Source organism: Salvelinus alpinus, chromosome 2 (assembly GCF_045679555.1).
Source record: "Salvelinus alpinus chromosome 2, SLU_Salpinus.1, whole genome shotgun sequence".
Classification (NCBI taxonomy): domain Eukaryota; kingdom Metazoa; phylum Chordata; class Actinopteri; order Salmoniformes; family Salmonidae; genus Salvelinus; species Salvelinus alpinus.
This window is the reverse complement of record NC_092087.1, coordinates 119039288-119064287: the sequence shown is the minus strand read 5'-3', so window position 1 is coordinate 119064287 and position 25000 is coordinate 119039288. Positions and strand designations below refer to the sequence as shown.

At 42.9% G+C, this 25000-nt stretch overlaps 1 protein-coding gene across 1 annotated transcript in view; it reads left to right on the top strand.

The window, feature by feature from the left end:
• The window catches only part of LOC139568468 (regulator of G-protein signaling 11-like), a 102984-nt gene extending 83169 nt beyond the window's left edge, over positions 1–19815 (top strand). The window contains exons 15-17 of the mRNA XM_071390301.1: positions 10579–10717; positions 11214–11296; positions 19135–19815. Coding sequence (XP_071246402.1) covers positions 10579–10717; positions 11214–11296; positions 19135–19270 — 358 coding nt within the window. The 3' untranslated portion in view covers positions 19271–19815. The remainder of the gene's footprint in view (positions 1–10578; positions 10718–11213; positions 11297–19134) is intronic.
• Positions 19816–25000: the final 5185 nt, after the last annotated feature.

Sequence of the window (25000 nt, the reverse complement as noted above, 5' to 3'; positions counted from 1 at the left end):
GACTGAGTGATGTGGTTTATGATGAGTGATGTGGTACTATGACTGAGTGATGTGGGACTATGACTGAGTGATGTGGTACTATGACAGAGTGATGTGGTACTATGATCTGAGTGATGTGGTACTATGACTGAGTGATGTGGTACTATGACTGAGTGATGTGGAACTATGATCTGAGTGATGTGGTACTATGATCTGAGTGATTTGGTACTATGACTGAGTGATGTGGTACTATGACTGAGTGATGTGGTATTATGACTGAGTGATGTGGTACTATGATCTGAGTGATGTGGTACTATGATCTGAGTGATGTGGTACTATGACTGAGTGATGTGGTACTATGATCTGAGTGATGTGGTACTATGACTGAGTGATGTGGTATTATGATCTGAGTGATGTGGTACTATGACTGAGTGATGTGGTATTATGATCTGAGTGATGTGGTACTATGACTGAGTGATGTGGTACTATGACTGAGTGATGTGGTACTATGACTGAGTGATGTGGTATTATGACTGAGTGATGTGGTATTATGACTGAGTGATGTGGTACTATGACTGAGTGATGTGGTATTATGACTGAGTGATGTGGTACTATGAACTGAGTGATGTGGTATTATGACTGAGTGATGTGGTACTATGACTGAGTGATGTGGTATTATGACTGAGTGATGTGGTATTATGACTGAGTGATGTGGTACTGTGATCTGAGTGATGTGGTACTTTGACTGAATGATGTGGTACTATGATCTGAGTGATGTGGTACTATGACTGAGTGATGTGGTATTATGACTGAATGATGTGGTACTATGACTGAGTGATGTGGTACTATGACTGAGTGATGTGGTACTATGATCTGAGTGATGTGGTACTATGATCTGAGTGATGTGGTACTATGACTGAGTGATGTGGTATTATGACTTAGTGATGTGGTACTATGATCTGAGTGATGTGGTACTATGACTGAGTGATGTGGTACTATGACTGAGTGATGTGGTATTATGACTGAGTGATGTGGTATTGTGACTGAGTGATGTGGTATTATGATCTGAGTGATGTGGTATTATGACTGAGTGATGTGGTATTGTGACTGAGTGATGTGGTATTATGATCTGAGTGATGTGGTATTATGACTGAGTGATGTGGTATTATGACTGAGTGATATGGTACTATGACTGAGTGATGTGGTACTATGATCTGAGTGATGTGGTACTATGACTGAGTGATGTGGTATTATGACTGAGCGATGTGGTACTATGATCTGAGTGATGTGGTACTATGACTGAGTGATGTGGTACTAGGATCTGAGTGATGTGGTACTATGACTGAGTGATGTGGTATTATGATCTGAGTGATGTGGTACTATGACTGAGTGATGTGGTATTATGACTGAGTGATGTGGTACTATGATCTGAGTGATGTGGTACTATGACTGAGTGATGTGGTACTATGACTGAGTGATGTGGTACTATGACTGAGTGATGTGGTACTATGACTGAGTGATGTGGTACTATGACTGAGTGATGTGGTACTATGACTGAGTGATGTGGTATTATGACTGAGTGATGTGGTACTATGATCTGAGTGATGTGGTATTATGACTGAGTGATGTGGTATTGTGACTGAGTGATGTGGTATTATGATCTGAGTGATGTGGTATTATGACTGAGTGATGTGGTATTGTGACTGAGTGATGTGGTATTATGATCTGAGTGATGTGGTATTATGACTGAGTGATGTGGTATTATGACTGAGTGATGTGGTACTATGACTGAGTGATGTGGTACTATGATCTGAGTGATGTGGTACTATGACTGAGTGATGTGGTATTATGACTGAGCGATGTGGTACTATGATCTGAGTGATGTGGTACTATGACTGAGTGATGTGGTACTATGATCTGAGTGATGTGGTACTATGACTGAGTGATGTGGTATTATGATCTGAGTGATGTGGTACTATGACTGAGTGATGTGGTATTATGACTGAGTGATGTGGTACTATGATCTGAGTGATGTGGTACTATGACTGAGTGATGTGGTACTATGACTGAGTGATGTGGTACTATGACTGAGTGATGTGGTACTATGACTGAGTGATGTGGTACTATGACTGAGTGATGTGGTACTATGACTGAGTGATGTGGTATTATGACTGAGTGATGTGGTACTATGATCTGAGTGATGTGGTATTATGATCTGAGTGATGTAGTACCATGACTGAGTGATGTGGTATTATGACTGAGTGATGTGGTACTATGATCTGAGTGATGTGGTACTATGATCGAGTGATGTGGTACTATGATCGAGTGATGTGGTACTATGATCGAGTGATGTGGTACTATGATCTGAGTGATGTGGTACTATGACTGAGTGATGTGGTACTATGATCTGAGTGATGTGGTATTATGACTGAGTGATGTGGTACTATGACTGAGTGATGTGGTACTATGACTGAGTGATGTGGTACTATGATCTGAGTGATGTAGTACCATGACTGAGTGATGTGGTATTATGACTGAGTGATGTGGTACTATGATCTGAGTGATGTGGTACTATGATCGAGTGATGTGGTACTATGACTGAGTGATGTATTACTATGATCTGAGTGATGTGGTATTATGACTGAGTGATGTGGTATTATGACTGAGTGATGTGGTACTATGACTGAGTGATGTGGTATTATGACTGAGTGATGTGGTATTATGACTGAGTGATGTGGTACTGTGATCTGAGTGATGTGGTACTTTGACTGAATGATGTGGTACTATGATCTGAGTGATGTGGTACTATGACTGAATGATGTGGTATTATGACTGAGTGATGTGGTACTATGACTGAGTGATGTGGTACTATGACTGAGTGATGTGGTACTATGATCTGAGTGATGTGGTACTATGATCTGAGTGATGTGGTACTATGACTGAGTGATGTGGTATTATGACTTAGTGATGTGGTACTATGATCTGAGTGATGTGGTACTATGACTGAGTGATGTGGTACTATGACTGAGTGATGTGGTATTATGACTGAGTGATGTGGTACTGTTATCTGAGTGATGTGGTATTATGATCTGAGTGATGTGGTATTATGATCTGAGTGATGTGGTATTATGACTGAGTGATGTGCTATTGTGACTGAGTGATGTGGTATTATGATCTGAGTGATGTGGTATTATGACTGAGTGATGTGGTATTGTGACTGAGTGATGTGGTATTATGATCTGAGTGATGTGGTATTATGACTGAGTGATGTGGTATTATGACTGAGTGATGTGGTACTATGACTGAGTGATGTGGTACTATGATCTGAGTGATGTGGTACTATGACTGAGTGATGTGGTATTATGACTGAGCGATGTGGTACTATGATCTGAGTGATGTGTTACTATGACTGAGTGATGTGATACTATGATCTGAGTGATGTGGTACTATGACTGAGTGATGTGGTATTATGATCTGAGTGATGTGGTACTATGACTGAGTGATGTGGTATTATGACTGAGTGATGTGGTACTATGATCTGAGTGATGTGGTACTATGACTGAGTGATGTGGTACTATGACTGAGTGATGTGGTACTATGACTGAGTGATGTGGTACTATGACTGAGTGATGTGGTACTATGACTGAGTGATGTGGTACTATGACTGAGTGATGTGGTATTATGACTGAGTGATGTGGTACTATGATCTGAGTGATGTGGTATTATGATCTGAGTGATGTAGTACCATGACTGAGTGATGTGGTATTATGACTGAGTGATGTGGTACTATGATCTGAGTGATGTGGTACTATGATCGAGTGATGTGGTACTATGATCGAGTGATGTGGTACTATGACTGAGTGATGTGGTACTATGATCTGAGTGATGTGGTACTATGACTGAGTGATGTGGTACTATGATCTGAGTGATGTGGTATTATGACTGAGTGATGTGGTACTATGACTGAGTGATGTGGTACTATGATCTGAGTGATGTAGTACCATGACTGAGTGATGTGGTATTATGACTGAGTGATGTGGTACTATGATCTGAGTGATGTGGTACTATGATCGAGTGATGTGGTACTATGACTGAGTGATGTATTACTATGATCTGAGTGATGTGGTACTATGACTGAGTGATGTGGTACTATGATCTGAGTGATGTGGTATTATGACTGAGTGATGTGGTACTATGGCTGAGTGATGTGGTATTATGACTGAGTGATGTGGTATAATGACTGAGTGATGTGGTACTATGACTGAGTGATGTGGTATTATGACTGAGTGATGTGGTACTATGATCTGAGTAATGTGGTATTATGACTGAGTGATGTGGTACGATGACTGAGTGATGTGGTATTATGACTGAGTGATGTGGTACTATGATCTGAGTGATGTGGTACTATGACTGAGTGATGTGGTACGATGACTGAGTGATGTGGTATTATGACTGAGTGATGTGGTTCTATGATCTGAGTGATGTGGTACTATGACTGAGTGATGTGGTACTATGACTGAGTGATGTGGTACTATGATCTGAGTGATGTGGTACTATGACTGAGTGATGTGGTACTATGACTGAGTGATGTGGCATTATGATCTGAGTGATGTGGTACTATGACTGAGTGATGTGGTATTATGACTGAGTGATGTGGTACTATGATCTGAGTGATGTGGTACTATGACTGAGTGATGTGGTACTATGATCTGAGTGATGTGGTACTATGACTGAGTGATGTGGTATTATGACTGAGTGATGTGGTATTATGACTGAGTGATGTGGTACTATGACTGAGTGATGTGGTATTATGACTGAGTGATGTGGTACTATGAACTGAGTGATGTGGTATTATGACTGAGTGATGTGGTACTATGACTGAGTGATGTGGTATTATGACTGAGTGATGTGGTATTATGACTGAGTGATGTGGTACTATGATCTGAGTGATGTGGTACTATGACTGAGTGATGTGGTACTATGATCTGAGTGATGTGGTATTATGACTGAGTGATGTGGTATTATGACTGAGTGATGTGGTACTATGACTGAGTGATGTGGTACTATGATCTGAGTGATGTAGTACCATGACTGAGTGATGTGGTATTATGACTGAGTGATGTGGTACTATGATCTGAGTGATGTGGTACTATGATCGAGTGATGTGGTACTATGACTGAGTGATGTATTACTATGATCTGAGTGATGTGGTACTATGACTGAGTGATGTGGTACTATGATCTGAGTGATGTGGTATTATGACTGAGTGATGTGGTACTATGGCTGAGTGATGTGGTATTATGACTGAGTGATGTGGTATAATGACTGAGTGATGTGGTACTATGACTGAGTGATGTGGTATTATGACTGAGTGATGTGGTACTATGATCTGAGTAATGTGGTATTATGACTGAGTGATGTGGTACGATGACTGAGTGATGTGGTATTATGACTGAGTGATGTGGTACTATGATCTGAGTGATGTGGTACTATGACTGAGTGATGTGGTACGATGACTGAGTGATGTGGTATTATGACTGAGTGATGTGGTTCTATGATCTGAGTGATGTGGTACTATGACTGAGTGATGTGGTACTATGACTGAGTGATGTGGTACTATGATCTGAGTGATGTGGTACTATGACTGAGTGATGTGGTACTATGACTGAGTGATGTGGCATTATGATCTGAGTGATGTGGTACTATGACTGAGTGATGTGGTATTATGACTGAGTGATGTGGTACTATGATCTGAGTGATGTGGTACTATGACTGAGTGATGTGGTACTATGATCTGAGTGATGTGGTACTATGACTGAGTGATGTGGTATTATGACTGAGTGATGTGGTATTATGACTGAGTGATGTGGTACTATGACTGAGTGATGTGGTATTATGACTGAGTGATGTGGTACTATGAACTGAGTGATGTGGTATTATGACTGAGTGATGTGGTACTATGACTGAGTGATGTGGTATTATGACTGAGTGATGTGGTATTATGACTGAGTGATGTGGTACTGTGATCTGAGTGATGTGGTACTTTGACTGAATGATGTGGTACTATGATCTGAGTGATGTGGTACTATGACTGAGTGATGTGGTATTATGACTGAATGATGTGGTACTATGACTGAGTGATGTGGTACTATGACTGAGTGATGTGGTACTATGATCTGAGTGATGTGGTACTATGATCTGAGTGATGTGGTACTATGACTGAGTGATGTGGTATTATGACTTAGTGATGTGGTACTATGATCTGAGTGATGTGGTACTATGACTGAGTGATGTGGTACTATGACTGAGTGATGTGGTATTATGACTGAGTGATGTGGTATTGTGACTGAGTGATGTGGTATTATGATCTGAGTGATGTGGTATTATGACTGAGTGATGTGGTATTGTGACTGAGTGATGTGGTATTATGATCTGAGTGATGTGGTATTATGACTGAGTGATGTGGTATTATGACTGAGTGATGTGGTACTATGACTGAGTGATGTGGTACTATGATCTGAGTGATGTGGTACTATGACTGAGTGATGTGGTATTATGACTGAGCGATGTGGTACTATGATCTGAGTGATGTGGTACTATGACTGAGTGATGTGGTACTATGATCTGAGTGATGTGGTACTATGACTGAGTGATGTGGTATTATGATCTGAGTGATGTGGTACTATGACTGAGTGATGTGGTATTATGACTGAGTGATGTGGTACTATGATCTGAGTGATGTGGTACTATGACTGAGTGATGTGGTACTATGACTGAGTGATGTGGTACTATGACTGAGTGATGTGGTACTATGACTGAGTGATGTGGTACTATGACTGAGTGATGTGGTACTATGACTGAGTGATGTGGTATTATGACTGAGTGATGTGGTACTATGATCTGAGTGATGTGGTATTATGACTGAGTGATGTGGTATTGTGACTGAGTGATGTGGTATTATGATCTGAGTGATGTGGTATTATGACTGAGTGATGTGGTATTGTGACTGAGTGATGTGGTATTATGATCTGAGTGATGTGGTATTATGACTGAGTGATGTGGTATTATGACTGAGTGATGTGGTACTATGACTGAGTGATGTGGTACTATGATCTGAGTGATGTGGTACTATGACTGAGTGATGTGGTATTATGACTGAGCGATGTGGTACTATGATCTGAGTGATGTGGTACTATGACTGAGTGATGTGGTACTATGATCTGAGTGATGTGGTACTATGACTGAGTGATGTGGTATTATGATCTGAGTGATGTGGTACTATGACTGAGTGATGTGGTATTATGACTGAGTGATGTGGTACTATGATCTGAGTGATGTGGTACTATGACTGAGTGATGTGGTACTATGACTGAGTGATGTGGTACTATGACTGAGTGATGTGGTACTATGACTGAGTGATGTGGTACTATGACTGAGTGATGTGGTACTATGACTGAGTGATGTGGTATTATGACTGAGTGATGTGGTACTATGATCTGAGTGATGTGGTATTATGATCTGAGTGATGTAGTACCATGACTGAGTGATGTGGTATTATGACTGAGTGATGTGGTACTATGATCTGAGTGATGTGGTACTATAATCGAGTGATGTGGTACTATGATCGAGTGATGTGGTACTATGATCGAGTGATGTGGTACTATGATCTGAGTGATGTGGTACTATGACTGAGTGATGTATTACTATGATCTGAGTGATGTGGTATTATGACTGAGTGATGTGGTACTATGACTGAGTGATGTGGTACTTTGACTGAATGATGTGGTACTATGATCTGAGTGATGTGGTACTATGACTGAATGATGTGGTATTATGACTGAGTGATGTGGTACTATGACTGAGTGATGTGGTACTATGACTGAGTGATGTGGTACTATGATCTGAGTGATGTGGTACTATGATCTGAGTGATGTGGTACTATGACTGAGTGATGTGGTATTATGACTTAGTGATGTGGTACTATGATCTGAGTGATGTGGTACTATGACTGAGTGATGTGGTACTATGACTGAGTGATGTGGTATTATGACTGAGTGATGTGGTACTGTTATCTGAGTGATGTGGTATTATGATCTGAGTGATGTGGTATTATGATCTGAGTGATGTGGTATTATGACTGAGTGATGTGCTATTGTGACTGAGTGATGTGGTATTATGATCTGAGTGATGTGGTATTATGACTGAGTGATGTGGTATTGTGACTGAGTGATGTGGTATTATGATCTGAGTGATGTGGTATTATGACTGAGTGATGTGGTATTATGACTGAGTGATGTGGTACTATGACTGAGTGATGTGGTACTATGACTGAGTGATGTGGTATTATGACTGAGTGATGTGGTATTATGACTGAGCGATGTGGTACTATGATCTGAGTGATGTGTTACTATGACTGAGTGATGTGGTACTATGATCTGAGTGATGTGGTACTATGACTGAGTGATGTGGTATTATGATCTGAGTGATGTGGTACTATGATCTGAGTGATGTGGTACTATGATCTGAGTGATGTGGTACTATGATCTGAGTGATGTGGTACTATGACTGAGTGATGTGGTATTATGACTGAGCGATGTGGTACTATGATCTGAGTGATGTGTTACTATGACTGAGTGATGTGGTACTATGATCTGAGTGATGTGGTACTATGACTGAGTGATGTGGTATTATGATCTGAGTGATGTGGTACTATGACTGAGTGATGTGGTATTATGACTGAGTGATGTGGTACTATGATCTGAGTGATGTGGTACTATGACTGAGTGATGTGGTACTATGACTGAGTGATGTGGTACTATGACTGAGTGATGTGGTACTATGACTGAGTGATGTGGTACTATGACTGAGTGATGTGGTACTATGACTGAGTGATGTGGTATTATGACTGAGTGATGTGGTACTATGATCTGAGTGATGTGGTATTATGATCTGAGTGATGTAGTACCATGACTGAGTGATGTGGTATTATGACTGAGTGATGTGGTACTATGATCTGAGTGATGTGGTACTATGATCGAGTGATGTGGTACTATGATCGAGTGATGTGGTACTATGACTGAGTGATGTGGTACTATGATCTGAGTGATGTGGTACTATGACTGAGTGATGTGGTACTATGATCTGAGTGATGTGGTATTATGACTGAGTGATGTGGTACTATGACTGAGTGATGTGGTACTATGATCTGAGTGATGTAGTACCATGACTGAGTGATGTGGTATTATGACTGAGTGATGTGGTACTATGATCTGAGGGATGTGGTACTATGATCGAGTGATGTGGTACTATGACTGAGTGATGTATTACTATGATCTGAGTGATGTGGTACTATGACTGAGTGATGTGGTACTATGATCTGAGTGATGTGGTATTATGACTGAGTGATGTGGTACTATGGCTGAGTGATGTGGTATTATGACTGAGTGATGTGGTATAATGACTGAGTGATGTGGTACTATGACTGAGTGATGTGGTATTATGACTGAGTGATGTGGTACTATGATCTGAGTAATGTGGTATTATGACTGAGTGATGTGGTACGATGACTGAGTGATGTGGTATTATGACTGAGTGATGTGGTACTATGATCTGAGTGATGTGGTACTATGACTGAGTGATGTGGTACGATGACTGAGTGATGTGGTATTATGACTGAGTGATGTGGTTCTATGATCTGAGTGATGTGGTACTATGACTGAGTGATGTGGTACTATGACTGAGTGATGTGGTACTATGATCTGAGTGATGTGGTACTATGACTGAGTGATGTGGTACTATGACTGAGTGATGTGGCATTATGATCTGAGTGATGTGGTACTATGACTGAGTGATGTGGTATTATGACTGAGTGATGTGGTACTATGATCTGAGTGATGTGGTACTATGACTGAGTGATGTGGTACTATGATCTGAGTGATGTGGTACTATGACTGAGTGATGTGGTATTATGACTGAGTGATGTGGTACTATGATCTGAGTGATGTGGTATTATGACTGAGTGATGTGGTACTTTGATCTGAGTGATGTGATACTATGATCTGAGTGATGTGGTACTATGACTGAGTGATGTGGTACTATGATCTGAGTGATGTGGTACTATGCCTGAGTGATGTGGTATTATGACTGAGTGATGTGGTACTATGACTGAGTGATGTGGTACTACGACTGAGTGATGTGGTACTATGACTGAGTGATGTGGTACTACGACTGAGTGATGTTGTACTGTGATCTGAGTGATGTGGTACTATGACTGAGTGATGTGGTACTATGACTGAGTGATGTGGTATTATGACTGAGTGATGTGGTACTATGATCTGAGTGATGTGGTACTATGATCTGAGTGATGTGGTACTATGACTGAGTGATGTGGTACTATGACTGAGTGATGTGGTATTATGACTGAGTGATGTGGTACTATGACTGAGTGATGTGGTAGTATGACTGAGTGATGTGGTACTGTGATCTGACTAATGTGGTACTGTGACTGAGTGATGTGGTATTATGACTGAGTGATGTGGTATTATGACTGAGTGATGTGGTACTATGACTGAGTGATGTGGTACTGTGATCTCTGTGTAGGAACTTTCTGGCCCCTGGCGCAGCTCGCTGGGTGAACATCGATAGTAGGACCATGGAGAAAACACTGGAGGGAATCAAACGACCTCATCGCTTCATTATGGACGACGCCCAGATGCACATCTACTTCCTCATGAAGAAGGTAACCACTGACCTCAAACACCTGAACCCTGACCTCTGACCTCTGACCTCGAAACCCTAACCTCTCTAGTACTCCTTCCCCAGGTATCTAACCTCTAACCTCTGACCTCTAGTACTCCTACCCCAGGTATCTAACCTCTAACCTCTGACCTCTAGGACTCCTACCCAGGTATCTAACCTCTAACCTCTGACCTCTAGTACTCCTACCCCAGGTATCTAACCTCTAATCTCTGATCTCTAGTACTCCTACCCCAGGTATCTAACCTCTAATCTCTGACCTCTAGTACTCCTACCCCAGGTATCTAACCTCTAACCTCTGACCTCTAGGACTCCTACCCAGGTATCGAACCTCTAACCTCTGACCTCTAGTACTCCTACCCCAGGTATCTAACCTCTAACCTCTGACCTCTAGGACTCCTACCCCAGGTATCTAACCTCTAATCTCTGACCTCTAGGACTCCTACCCAGGTATCTAACCTCTAACCTCTGACCTCTAGGACTCCTACCCCAGGTATCTGAAGTCTGAGCTGTATAAGAACATGCTGGCCAAAGCCATCGTTCCCCAGGAGACCAAGAAGAGGTACTCAGGAAATTCTACATTAAAATATATACTTCTCAATATACTATATTACAATATATACTCCTCAATATACTACATTACAATATATACTCCTCAATAAACTACATTAAAATATATACTCCTCAATATACTACATTACAAATATATACCCCTCAATATAACCTCCCTAATATACTACGTTACAATATATACTCCTCAATATACTATATTACAATATATACTCCTCAATATAACCTCGATAATAAACTACATTACAATATATACTCCTCAATATACTATATTACAATATATACTCCTCAATTTAACCTTGATAATATACTACATTACAATATATACTCCTTAATATACTACATTACAATATATACTCCTCAATATACTACATTACAATATATACACCTCAATATAACCTTCCTAATATACTGCATTACAATATATACTCCTCAATATACTACATTAAAATATATACTCCCCAATTAAACCTACCTAATATACTAAGTTACAATGTATACTCCTAAATACATAAAGCTGTCAGGGCCTACATAAAGCTGTCAGGGCCTACATAAAGCTGTCAGGGCCTACATAAAGCTGTCAGGGTCTACATAAAGCTGTCAGGACCTACATAAAGCTGTCAGGACCTACATAAAAAAGCTGTCAGGGTCTACATAAAGCTGTCAGGGCCTACATAAAGCTGTCAGGGCCTACATAAAGCTGTCAGGGCCTACATAAAGCTGTTGGGGCCTGCATAGAGCTGTTGGGGCCTGCATAGAGCTGTCAGGGCCTACATAGAGCTGTCAGGGCCTACATAAAGCTGTCAGGGCCTACATAAAGCTGTCAGGGCCTACATAAAGCTGTCAGGGCCTACATAAAGCTGTCAGGGCCTACATAAAGCTGTCAGGGCCTACATAAAGCTGTCAGGGCCTACATAAAGCTGTCAGGGCCTACATAAAGCTGTCAGGGTCTACATAAAGCTGTCAGGACCTACATAAAGCTGTCAGGACCTACATAAAGCTGTCAGGACCTACATAAAGCTGTCAGGACCTACATAAAGCTGTCAGGGCCTACATAAAGCTGTCAGGGCCTACATAAAGCTGTCGGGGCCTACATAAAGCTGTCGGGGCCTACATAAAGCTGTCAGGGCCTACATAGAGCTGTCAGGGCCTACATAGAGCTGCCAGGGCCTACATAGAGCTGTCAGGGCCTACATAAAGCTGTCAGGGCCTACATAAAGCTGTCAGGGCCTACATAAAGCTGTCAGGGCCTACATAAAGCTGTCAGGGCCTACATAAAGCTGTCAGGGCCTACATAAAGCTGTCAGGGCCTACATAAAGCTGTCAGGGCCTACATAAAGCTGTCAGGGCCTACATAGAGCTGTCAGGGCCTACATAAAGCTGTCAGGGCCTACATAAAGCTGTCAGGACCTACATAAAGCTGTCAGGGCCTACATAAAGCTGTCAGGACCTACATAAAGCTGTCAGGACCTACATAAAGCTGTCAGGGCCTACATAGAGCTGTCAGGGCCTACATAAAGCTGTCGGGGCCTACATAAAGCTGTCGGGGCCTGCATAGAGCTGTCGGGGCCTACATAGAGCTGTCAGGGCCTACATAAAGCTGTCAGGACCTACATAAAGCTGTCAGGACCTACATAAAGCTGTCAGGGCCTACATAGAGCTGTCAGGGCCTACATAAAGCTGTCGGGGCCTACATAAAGCTGTCGGGGCCTGCATAGAGCTGTCGGGGCCTACATAGAGCTGTCAGGGCCTACATAGAGCTGTCAGGGCCTACATAAAGCTGTCAGGGCCTACATAAAGCTGTCAGGGCCTACATAAAGCTGTTGGGGCCTGCATAGAGCTGTCAGGGTCTACATAAAGCTGTCAGGGCCTACATAAAGCTGTCAGGGCCTACATAAAGCTGTCAGGGCCTACATAAAGCTGTCAGGGCCTACATAAAGCTGTCAGGGCCTACATAAAGCTGTCAGGGCCTACATAAAGCTGTCAGGGCCTACATAAAGCTGTCAGGGCCTACATAAAGCTGTCATGGCCTACATAAAGCTGTCATGGCCTACATAAAGCTGTCATGGCCTACATAAAGCTGTCAGGGCCTACATAAAGCTGTCATGGCCTACATAAAGCTGTCATGGCCTACATAAAGCTGTCATGGCCTACATAAAGCTGTCAGGGCCTACATAAAGCTGTCAGGGCCTACATAAAGCTGTCATGGCCTACATAAAGCTGTCAGGGCCTACATAAAGCTGTTGGGGCCTACATAAAGCTGTCAGGGCCTACATAAAGCTGTCAGGGCCTACATAAAGCTGTCAGGGCCTACATAAAGCTGTCAGGGCCTACATAAAGCTGTTGGGGCCTGCATAGAGCTGTCAGGGTCTACATAAAGCTGTCAGGGCCTACATAAAGCTGTCAGGGCCTACATAAAGCTGTCAGGGCCTACATAAAGCTGTCAGGGCCTACATAAAGCTGTCGGGGCCTGCATAGAGCTGTCAGGGCCTACATAGAGCTGTCAGGGCCTACATAGAGCTGTCAGGGCCTACATAAAGCTGTCAGGGCCTACATAAAGCTGTCAGGGCCTACATAAAGCTGTCAGGGCCTACATAAAGCTGTCAGGGCCTACATAAAGCTGTCAGGGCCTACATAAAGCTGTCAGGGTCTACATAAAGCTGTCAGGGTCTACATAAAGCTGTCAGGACCTACATAAAGCTGTCAGGGTCTACATAAAGCTGTCAGGGCCTACATAAAGCTGTCAGGGCCTACATAAAGCTGTCAGGGCCTACATAAAGCTGTTGGGGCCTGCATAGAGCTGTCAGGGCCTACATAGAGCTGTCAGGGCCTACATAGAGCTGTCAGGGCCTACATAAAGCTGTCAGGGCCTACATAAAGCTGTCAGGGCCTACATAAAGCTGTCAGGGCCTACATAAAGCTGTCATGGCCTACATAAAGCTGTCATGGCCTACATAAAGCTGTCAGGGCCTACATAAAGCTGTCATGGCCTACATAAAGCTGTCATGGCCTACATAAAGCTGTCAGGGCCTACATAAAGCTGTTGGGGCCTGCATAGAGCTGTCAGGGCCTACATAAAGCTGTCAGGGCCTACATAAAGCTGTCAGGGCCTACATAAAGCTGTCATGGCCTACATAAAGCTGTCAGGGCCTACATAAAGCTGTTGGGGCCTGCATAGAGCTGTCAGGGCCTACATAAAGCTGTCAGGGCCTACATAAAGCTGTCAGGGCCTACATAAAGCTGTCAGGGCCTACATAGAGCTGTCAGGGCCTACATAAAGCTGTCAGGGCCTACATAAAGCTGTCAGGGCCTACATAAAGCTGTGACAAAGTCTTTCATTCTCTGGATTTATGGTGCTTTCAAGACAACTGGGAACTTGGAAAAAACAAGGTCCAATCATGACTTCAGTGATCTTCAGGTCAGAGCTCAGAGGCCCGAGTTCCCGACTTGGAATTCCGAGTTGTGACTTTATGCTGTTAGATGTAGCTTATACTTTCAGTAATATATTCTTTCTCTGATCGGCTGGAAAACATGTCAGTTCATTCTGCAAGAGCTCCGATAGATTGGAGGACGTCCTCCGAAAGTTGTCATAATTACTGTGTAAGTCTATGGAAGGGGGTGAGAACCACGAGCCTCCTAGGTTTTGTATTGAAGTCAATGTACCCAGAGGAGGATGGACACTAGCTGTCCTCCGGCTACACCATGGTGCTACCCTACAGAGCGCTGTTGAGGCTACTGTAAACCTTCATTACATAACAGGAGGGAAGCTAGCTGTCCTCCGGCTACACCATGGTGCTGCCCTACAGAGCGCTGTTGAGGCTACTGTAGACCTTCATTACATAACAGGAGGGAAGCTAGCTGTCCTCTGGCTACACCATGGTGCTACCCTACAGAGCGCTGTTGAGGCTACTGTAAACCTTCATTGCATAACAGGAGGGAAGCTAGCTGTCCTCCGGCTACACCATGGTGCTACCCTACAGAGCGCTATTGAGGCTACTGTAAACCTTCATTGCAAAACTGTGTGTTTAAATCAATTATTTGGTGACGTGAATATATTTAGTAAAGTTTTATCTAAAAAGGATAACTTTTTTAATATTTCACTATTTTTATTTTTATGAAATTCACCTCCTCCTCTGAGGAGCCTCGACTGTCCTCAATATATACTACAATACATACTCAATATACACTGAGTGGACAAAACATTATATATGTTGAGTTGCACTCCCTTTTGCCCTCAGAAACGCCTCCATTCATCAAGACATGGACTCTATAAGGTCTCTAAAGTGTTCCACAGGGATGTGGTCCGTGTTGACCCCAATGCTTCCCACAGTCCATTCATCAAGACATGGACTCTATAAGGTCTCTAAAGTGTTCCACAGGGATGTGGTCCGTGTTGACCCCAATGCTTCCCACAGTCCATTCATCAAGACATGGACTCTACAAGGTCTCTAAAGTGTTCCACAGGGATGTGGTCCGTGTTGACCCCAATGCTTCCCACAGTCCATTCATCAAGACATGGACTCTATAAGGTCTCTAAAGTGTTCCACAGGGATGTGGTCCGTGTTGACCCCAATGCTTCCCACAGTCCATTCATCAAGACATGGACTCTATAAGGTCTCTAAAGTGTTCCACAGGGATGTGGTCCGTGTTGACCCCAATGCTTCCCACAGTCCATTCATCAAGACATGGACTCTATAAGGTCTCTAAAGTGTTCCACAGGGATGTGGTCCGTGTTGACCCCAATGCTTCCCACAGTCCATTCATCAAGACATGGACTCTATAAGGTATCTAAAGTGTTCCACAGTGATGTGGTCCGTGTTGACCCCAATGCTTCCCACAGTCCATTCATCAAGACATGGACTCTATAAGGTCTCTAAAATGTTCCACAGTGATGTGGTCCGTGTTGACCCCAATGCTTCCCACAGTCCATTCATCAAGACATGGACTCTATAAGGTCTCTAAAGTGTTCCACAGTGATGTGGTCCGTGTTGACTCCAATGCTTCCCACAGTCCATTCATCAAGACATGGACTCTATAAGGTCTCTAAAGTGTTCCACAGGGATGTGGTCCGTGTTGACCCCAATGCTTCCCACAGTCCATTCATCAAGACATGGACTCTATAAGGTCTCTAAAGTGTTCCACAGGGATGTGGTCCGTGTTGACCCCAATGCTTCCCACAGTCCATTCATCAAGACATGGACTCTATAAGGTCTCTAAAGTGTTCCACAGGGATGTGGTCCGTGTTGACCCCAATGCTTCCCACAGTCCATTCATCAAGACATGGACTCTATAAGGTCTCTAAAGTGTTCCACAGGGATGTGGTCCGTGTTGACCCCAATGCTTCCCACAGTCCATTCATCAAGACATGGACTCTATAAGGTATCTAAAATGTTCACAGTGATGTGGTCCGTGTTGACTCCAATGCTTCCCACAGTCCATTCATCAAGACATGGACTCTATAAGGTGTCTAAAGTGTTCCACAGTGATGTGGTCCGTGTTGACTCCAATGCTTCCCACAGTTGTGTCAAGTTGGCCGGATACTGTGGGGTCCCAAATGATTGACAACCTTGACAAAGATGAATAAAACAGATTGTATAGATAATACCAGAACGGAGCTGTATCTTTTCCTTTATTGATAAGAGTCAATTGACTCACCCTTGCGTTATTCTTAGTATTTGAACTATTTTATACAATAATTTTTGCTCATCTTTATCAAGGGTGTCAATTATTTCAGGCCCCCACTATATACGCCTCAAAATATACTACATTACAAAATATACTGCTTAAATACTACAATATACTCACTATATTAATATATACTCCTCGAAATATACTACATTACAATATATACTGCTTAAATACTACAATATACTCACTATATTAATATATACTCCTCGAAATATACTACATTACAATATATACTGCTTAAATACTACAATATACTCACTATATTAATATATACTCCTCGAAATATACTACATTACACTATATACTCCTTAAATACTACAATATACTCACTATATTAATATATACTCCTCAAAATATACTACATTACAATATATACTGCTTAAATACTACAATATACTCACTATATTAATATATACTCCTCGAAATATACTACATTACAATATATACTGCTTAAATACTACAATATACTCACTATATTAATATATACTCCTCAAAATATACTACATTACAATATATACTGCTTAAATACTACAATATACTCACTATATTAATATATACTCCTCAAAATATACTACATTACAATATATACTCCTTAAATACTACAATATACTCACTATATTAATATATACTCCTGGAAATATACTACATTGCAATATATACTCCTTAAATACTACAATATACTCACTATATTAATATATACTCCTCAATATATGCTATATTACAATATATACTCCTTAAATACTACAATATACTCACTATATTAATATATACTCCTCAAAATATACTACATTACAATATATACTCCTTAAATACTACAATATACTCACTATATTAATATATACTCCTGGAAATATACTACATTGCAATATATACTCCTTAAATGCTACAATATACTCACTATATTAATATATACTCCTCAATATATGCTATATTACAATATATACTCCTTAAATAGTACAATGTACTCACGATATTAATATATACGCCTCAAAATATACTACATTACAATATACGTATACTCCTTAAATACTACAATAGACTCACTATATTAATATATACTCCTCAATATATACTACAATATAATCACTATATTAACAATATATACTCCTCAATATATAATCCGTGTGTACTACAATATACTCACTATATTAACAATATATACGCCTTATATACTACAACACACTCACTGTATTAACAATATATACTCCTCAATATATACTACACCATACTCACTATATTAATAATATTTACTCCTTGTATACTACACCATACTCGCTATGTTGACAATATATATTCCGTATATACCACAACACTCACTATATTAACAATCTATACTCCCGATATATATACACTACACCATACTCACTATATTAACAATATATACTCCTCAATATATACCACAACATACTCACTATGTTAACAATATATACTCCTCAATATATACCACAACATACTCACTATGTTAACAATATATACTCCTCAATATATACTACACCATACTCACCATATTAACAACATATACTCCTTGTATACTACAACATACTCACTATATTAACAATATATACTCCTCAATATATACTACACCATACTCACTATATTAACAATATATACTCCTCGATGTATACTACGCCATACTCACTATACTACAATATACTCACTATATTAACAATATATACTCCTTATATACTACACCATACTCACCATATTAACAATATATACTCCTCAATATATACTACGCCATACTCACTATACTACAATATACTCACTATATTAACAATATATACTCCTTATATACTACACCATACTCACCATATTAACAATATATAGTCCTCAATATATACTACACCATACTCACTATATTAACATTTACATTTAAGTCATTTAGCAGACGCTCTTATCCAGAGCGACTTACAAATTGGAAAGTTCATAGTATACTCACTATATTAACAATATATACTCCTTATATACTACAATATACTCACTATATTAATTTATATACTGTATTTACTATATCCAACAATGCTCTTGCTCGTACTTCCCGCTCTCTTTACTCTCTCTCTCCTTTCTCCCTGCCTCTCCCATCTCCTTCCCTATCTCCTTTCCTCTCTCCCTGCCTTCCTTTCTCTCCCTTCCTCCTCTCAGTGTATTTCCCTTCATGAGGCGACAGCGTCACTCTAGCCCCTCTCCTGCCATGGTTACCCAAGCGACAGAAGATGATGGAAAGGCAAAAGGGGCGGGACCAACAGGAACAAGCTCCACAACCAACTCTCAGATCTGATCGCCATGGGAATGCCACAACCACCATGTTCACAACAACCAGATCTGGTCACCATTGTATCACTATAGCAACCATTCATACTTCTAGAAGTAATAATACTGTCTAGTAGTTATATTTATGAATATAGAACTATAGGTATAGTTTATAGACACAATCTGAAAGATTTCCACTATTCAATGAATGTAGACTTAAGGTGGTCTAATAACATGTCTAGGGACAATTATAAAGTGTCGCTGGTCAAAACAACCTTTAATTTATACTCCTGTGGACTGTCTGTAGACTGTCGTTGCGACGGTCAGTGTCCTTGTTGCGGAGACAGGAGAAAAGTTCCCGTCTCTGCGACTGTCGCAACGTCCGTTGTCGTGGTTACCGAACTGTGACACGACGACGCAGTAGTTCTAACGTTCTCAGATAGAATGACCTAGTTTTATTCCGTCACTCTGTGTGGCAGTCAGCTATTTTCTGTCGGCTCACAATTATCTTTTAAATGACGATGTTGTGGGTTTATGTTCCTGTAATAATGAATAAAAAGTAGTAAGACGTTGTCAGCTATACTCTGGTCATTATTTGAACTGGCTAACTAGCTAGCAACTAACCAAAACATTGTTTTGAAAATAGCTTAGTTGCCTGGCTTGCTAGGTTCACATTTACTGAATTCATTTTTAAATGGGTCTATTGGTGTTAGAGAAAGTCTACTATTTGGAGCACCGGGCTGCAGATGTCACGTAAAGCCTGTCGTTTTGTCCTTATACTTTTTCATAATGAAAACGACAAGTTTGATGTCGGATGACAACTGTCGACATGTCGATAGACAGAGTGTAAACCAGCCTTTAGACTACCCCTTAATTTAGAACAATATGACTGATTTACATTTACATTTAAGTCATTTAGCGGACGCTCTTATCCAGAGCGACTTACAAATGGGTGCATTCACCTTATGATATCCAGTGGAACAACCACTTTACAATAGTGCATCTAACTCTTTTAAGGGGGGGGGGGGGGGGTTATAAGGATTACTTTCTCCTATCCTAGGTATTCCTTAAAGAGGTGGGGTTTCAGGTGTCTCCGGAAGGTGGTGATTGACTCCGCTGACCTGGCGTCGTGAGGGAGTTTGTTCCACCATTGGGGTGCCAGAGCAGCGAACAGTTTTGACTGGGCTGAGCGGGAACTGTACTTCCTCAGAGGTAGGGAGGTGAGCAGGCCAGAGGTGGATGAACGCAGTGCCCTTGTTTGGGTGTAGGGCCTGATGAACACCCATAACAGTTACAGGTGCTCATCAGTCAACTGTCATACCTCATCATAATAACGGTCATACCTTATCATAATAACGGTCATACCTCATCATAATAACGGTCATACCTCATCATAATAACGGTCATACCTCATCATAATAACGGTCATACCTCATCATAATAACGGTCATACCTCATCATAATAACGGTCATACCTCATCATAATAACGGTCATACCTCATCATAATAACTGTCATACCTCATCATAATAACTGTCATACCTCATCATAATAACTGCCATATCTCATCATAATAACGGTCATACCTCATCATAATAACGGTCATACCTCATCATAATAACGGTCATACCTCATCATAATAACGGTCATACATCATCATAATAACGGTCATACCTCATCATAATAACTGTCATACCTCATTACCTTATCGTAATAACTAACATTCCTTATCGTAATAACTAACATTCCTTATCATGTCCAGACGCACGGTAGAACGTCCAGACGCACGGTAGAACGTCCTGACGCACGGTAGAACGTCCTGACGCACGGTAGAACGTCCTGACGCACGGTAGAACGTCCTGGCGCACGGTAGAACGTCCTGGCGCACGGTAGAACGTCCTGGCGCACGGTAGAACGTCCTGGCGCACGGTAGAACGTCCTGGGGCACGGTATAACGTCCTGGGGCACGGTAGAACGTCCAGACGCACGGTAGAACGTCCAGACGCACGGTAGAACGTCCAGACGCACGGTAGAACGTCCAGACGCACGGTAGAACGTCCAGACGCACGGTAGAACGTCCTGGGGCACGGTATAACGTCCTGGCGCACGGTAGAACGTCCTGGCGCACGGTAGAACGTCCAGACGCACGGTAGAACGTCCAGACGCACGGTAGAACGTCCAGACGCACGGTAGAACGTCCAGACGCACGGTAGAACGTCCTGGCGCACGGTATAACGTCCTGGGGCACGGTAGAACGTCCTGGCGCACGGTAGAACGTCCAGACGCACGGTAGAACGTCCAGACGCACGGTAGAACGTCCAGACGCACGGTAGAACGTCCAGACGCACGGTAGAACGTCCAGAAGCACGGTAGAACGTCCAGACGCACGGTAGAACGTCCAGACGCACGGTAGAACGTCTAGACGCACGGTAGAATGTCTAGACGCACGGTATAATGTCTAGACGCACGGTAGAATGTCCAGAGGCACGGTAGAACGTCCAGACGCACGGTAGAATGTCCAGACGCACGATAGAATGTCCACGTAACAGTATAACTTTAATCCGTCCCCTCGCCCCGACACGGGCGCGAACCAGGGACCTTCTGCACACATCAACAACTGACACCCACGAAGCGTCGTTACCCATCGCTCCACAAAAGCCGCGGCCCTTGCAGAGCAAGGGGCAACACTACTAATAGGTTTCAGAGCAAGTGACGTAACTGATTGAAACACTACTAGCGCGTACCCGCTAACTAGCTAGCCATTTCACATCCGTTACATCCAGACGCACGGTAGAACGTCCAGACGCACGGTATAACGTCCAGACGCACGGTATAATGTCCAGACGCACGGTATAATGTCCAGACGCACGGTATAATGTCCAGACGCACGGTAGAATGTCCAGACGCACGGTATAATGTCCAGACGCACGGTATAATGTCCAGACGCACGGTATAATGTCCAGACGCACGGTATAATGTCCAGACGCACGGTATAATGTCCAGACGCACGGTATAATGTCTAGACGCACGGTATAATGTCCAGACGCACGGTATAATGTCTAGACGCACGGTATAATGTCCAGACGCACGGTATAATGTCCAGACGCACGGTATAATGTCCAGACGCACGGTATAATGTCCAGACGCACGGTAGAATGTCCAGACGCACGGTATAATGTCCAGACGCACGGTATAATGTCCAGACGCACGGTATAATGTCCAGACGCACGGTAGAATGTCCAGACGCACGGTATAATGTCCAGACGCACGGTATAATGTCCAGACGCACGGTATAATGTCCAGACGCACGGTATAATGTCCAGACGCACGGTATAATGTCCAGACGCACGGTATAATGTCCAGACGCACGGTATAATGTCCAGACGCACGGTATAATGTCTAGACGCACGGTATAATGTCTAGACGCACGGTATAACGTCCAGACGCACGGTATAACGTCTAGACGCACGGTATAATGTCTAGACGCACGGTATAACGTCCAGACGCACGGTATAATGTCCAGACGCACGGTAGAATGTCCAGACGCACGGTATAATGTCCAGACGCACGGTATAATGTCCAGACGCACGGTATAATGTCCAGACGCACGGTATAATGTCCAGACGCACGGTATAATGTCTAGACGCACGGTATAATGTCTAGACGCACGGTATAATGTCCAGACGCACGGTATAATGTCCAGACGCACGGTATAATGTCCAGACGCACGGTATAATGTCCAGACGCACGGTATAATGTCCAGACGCACGGTATAATGTCCAGACGCACGGTATAATGTCCAGACGCACGGTATAACGTCCAGACGCACGGTATAATGTCCAGACGCACGGTATAATGTCCAGACGCACGGTAGAATGTCCAGACGCACGGTATAATGTCCAGACGCACGGTAGAATGTCTAGACGCACGGTATAATGTCCAGACGCACGGTATAACGTCCAGACACACGGTATAATGTCCAGACGCACGGTATAATGTCCAGACGCACGGTATAATGTCCAGACGCACGGTATAATGTCCAGACGCACGGTATAATGTCCAGACGCACGGTATAACGTCCAGACGCACGGTATAACGTCCAGACGCACGGTATAATGTCCAGACGCACGGTAGAATGTCCAGACGCACGGTATAACGTCCAGACGCACGGTATAATGTCTAGACGCACGGTATAATGTCCAGACGCACGGTATAATGTCCAGACGCACGGTAGAATGTCCAGACGCACGGTATAATGTCCAGACGCACGGTATAATGTCTAGACGCACGGTATAATGTCCAGACGCACGGTATAATGTCCAGACGCACGGTATAATGTCCAGACGCACGGTAGAATGTCTAGACGCACGGTATAATGTCCAGACGCACGGTATAACGTCCAGACGCACGGTATAATGTCCAGACGCACGGTATAATGTCCAGACGCACGGTATAATGTCCAGACGCACGGTATAATGTCCAGACGCACGGTATAATGTCCAGACGCACGGTATAACGTCCAGACGCACGGTATAATGTCCAGACGCACGGTAGAATGTCCAGACGCACGGTATAACGTCCAGACGCACGGTATAATGTCTAGACGCACGGTATAATGTCCAGACGCACGGTATAATGTCCAGACGCACGGTAGAATGTCCAGACGCACGGTATAATGTCCAGACGCACGGTATAATGTCCAGACGCACGGTATAATGTCCAGACGCACGGTATAATGTCCAGACGCACGGTAGAATGTCCAGACGCACGGTATAATGTCCAGACGCACGGTATAACGTCCAGACGCACGGTATAATGTCCAGACGCACGGTATAATGTCCAGACGCACGGTAGAATGTCCAGACGCACGGTATAATGTCCAGACGCACGGTATAATGTCCAGACGCACGGTATAATGTCCAGACGCACGGTATAATGTCCAGACGCACGGTATAATGTCCAGACGCACGGTATAATGTCCAGACGCACGGTATAATGTCCAGACGCACGGTATAATGTCCAGACGCACGGTATAATGTCCAGACGCACGGTATAATGTCCAGACGCACGGTAGAATGTCCAGACGCACGGTATAATGTCCAGACGCACGGTATAATGTCCAGACGCACGGTATAATGTCCAGACGCACGGTATAATGTCCAGACGCACGGTATAATGTCCAGACGCACGGTATAATGTCCAGACGCACGGTATAATGTCCAGACGCACGGTATAATGTCCAGACGCACGGTATAATGTCCAGACGCACGGTATAATGTCCAGACGCACGGTATAATGTCCAGACGCACGGTATAATGTCCAGACGCACGGTATAATGTCCAGACGCACGGTATAATGTCCAGACGCACGGTATAATGTCCAGACGCACGGTATAACGTCCAGACGCACGGTATAATGTCCAGACGCACGGTATAACGTCCAGACGCACGGTATAATGTCCAGACGCACGGTATAACGTCCAGACGCACGGTATAATGTCCAGACGCACGGTATAATGTCCAGACGCACGGTAGAATGTCCAGACGCACGGTATAATGTCCAGACGCACGGTATAATGTCCAGACGCACGGTATAATGTCCAGACGCACGGTATAATGTCCAGACGCACGGTATAATGTCCAGACGCACGGTATAATGTCCAGACGCACGGTATAATGTCTAGACGCACGGTATAATGTCCAGACGCACGGTATAATGTCCAGACGCACGGTAGAATGTCCAGACGCACGGTATAATGT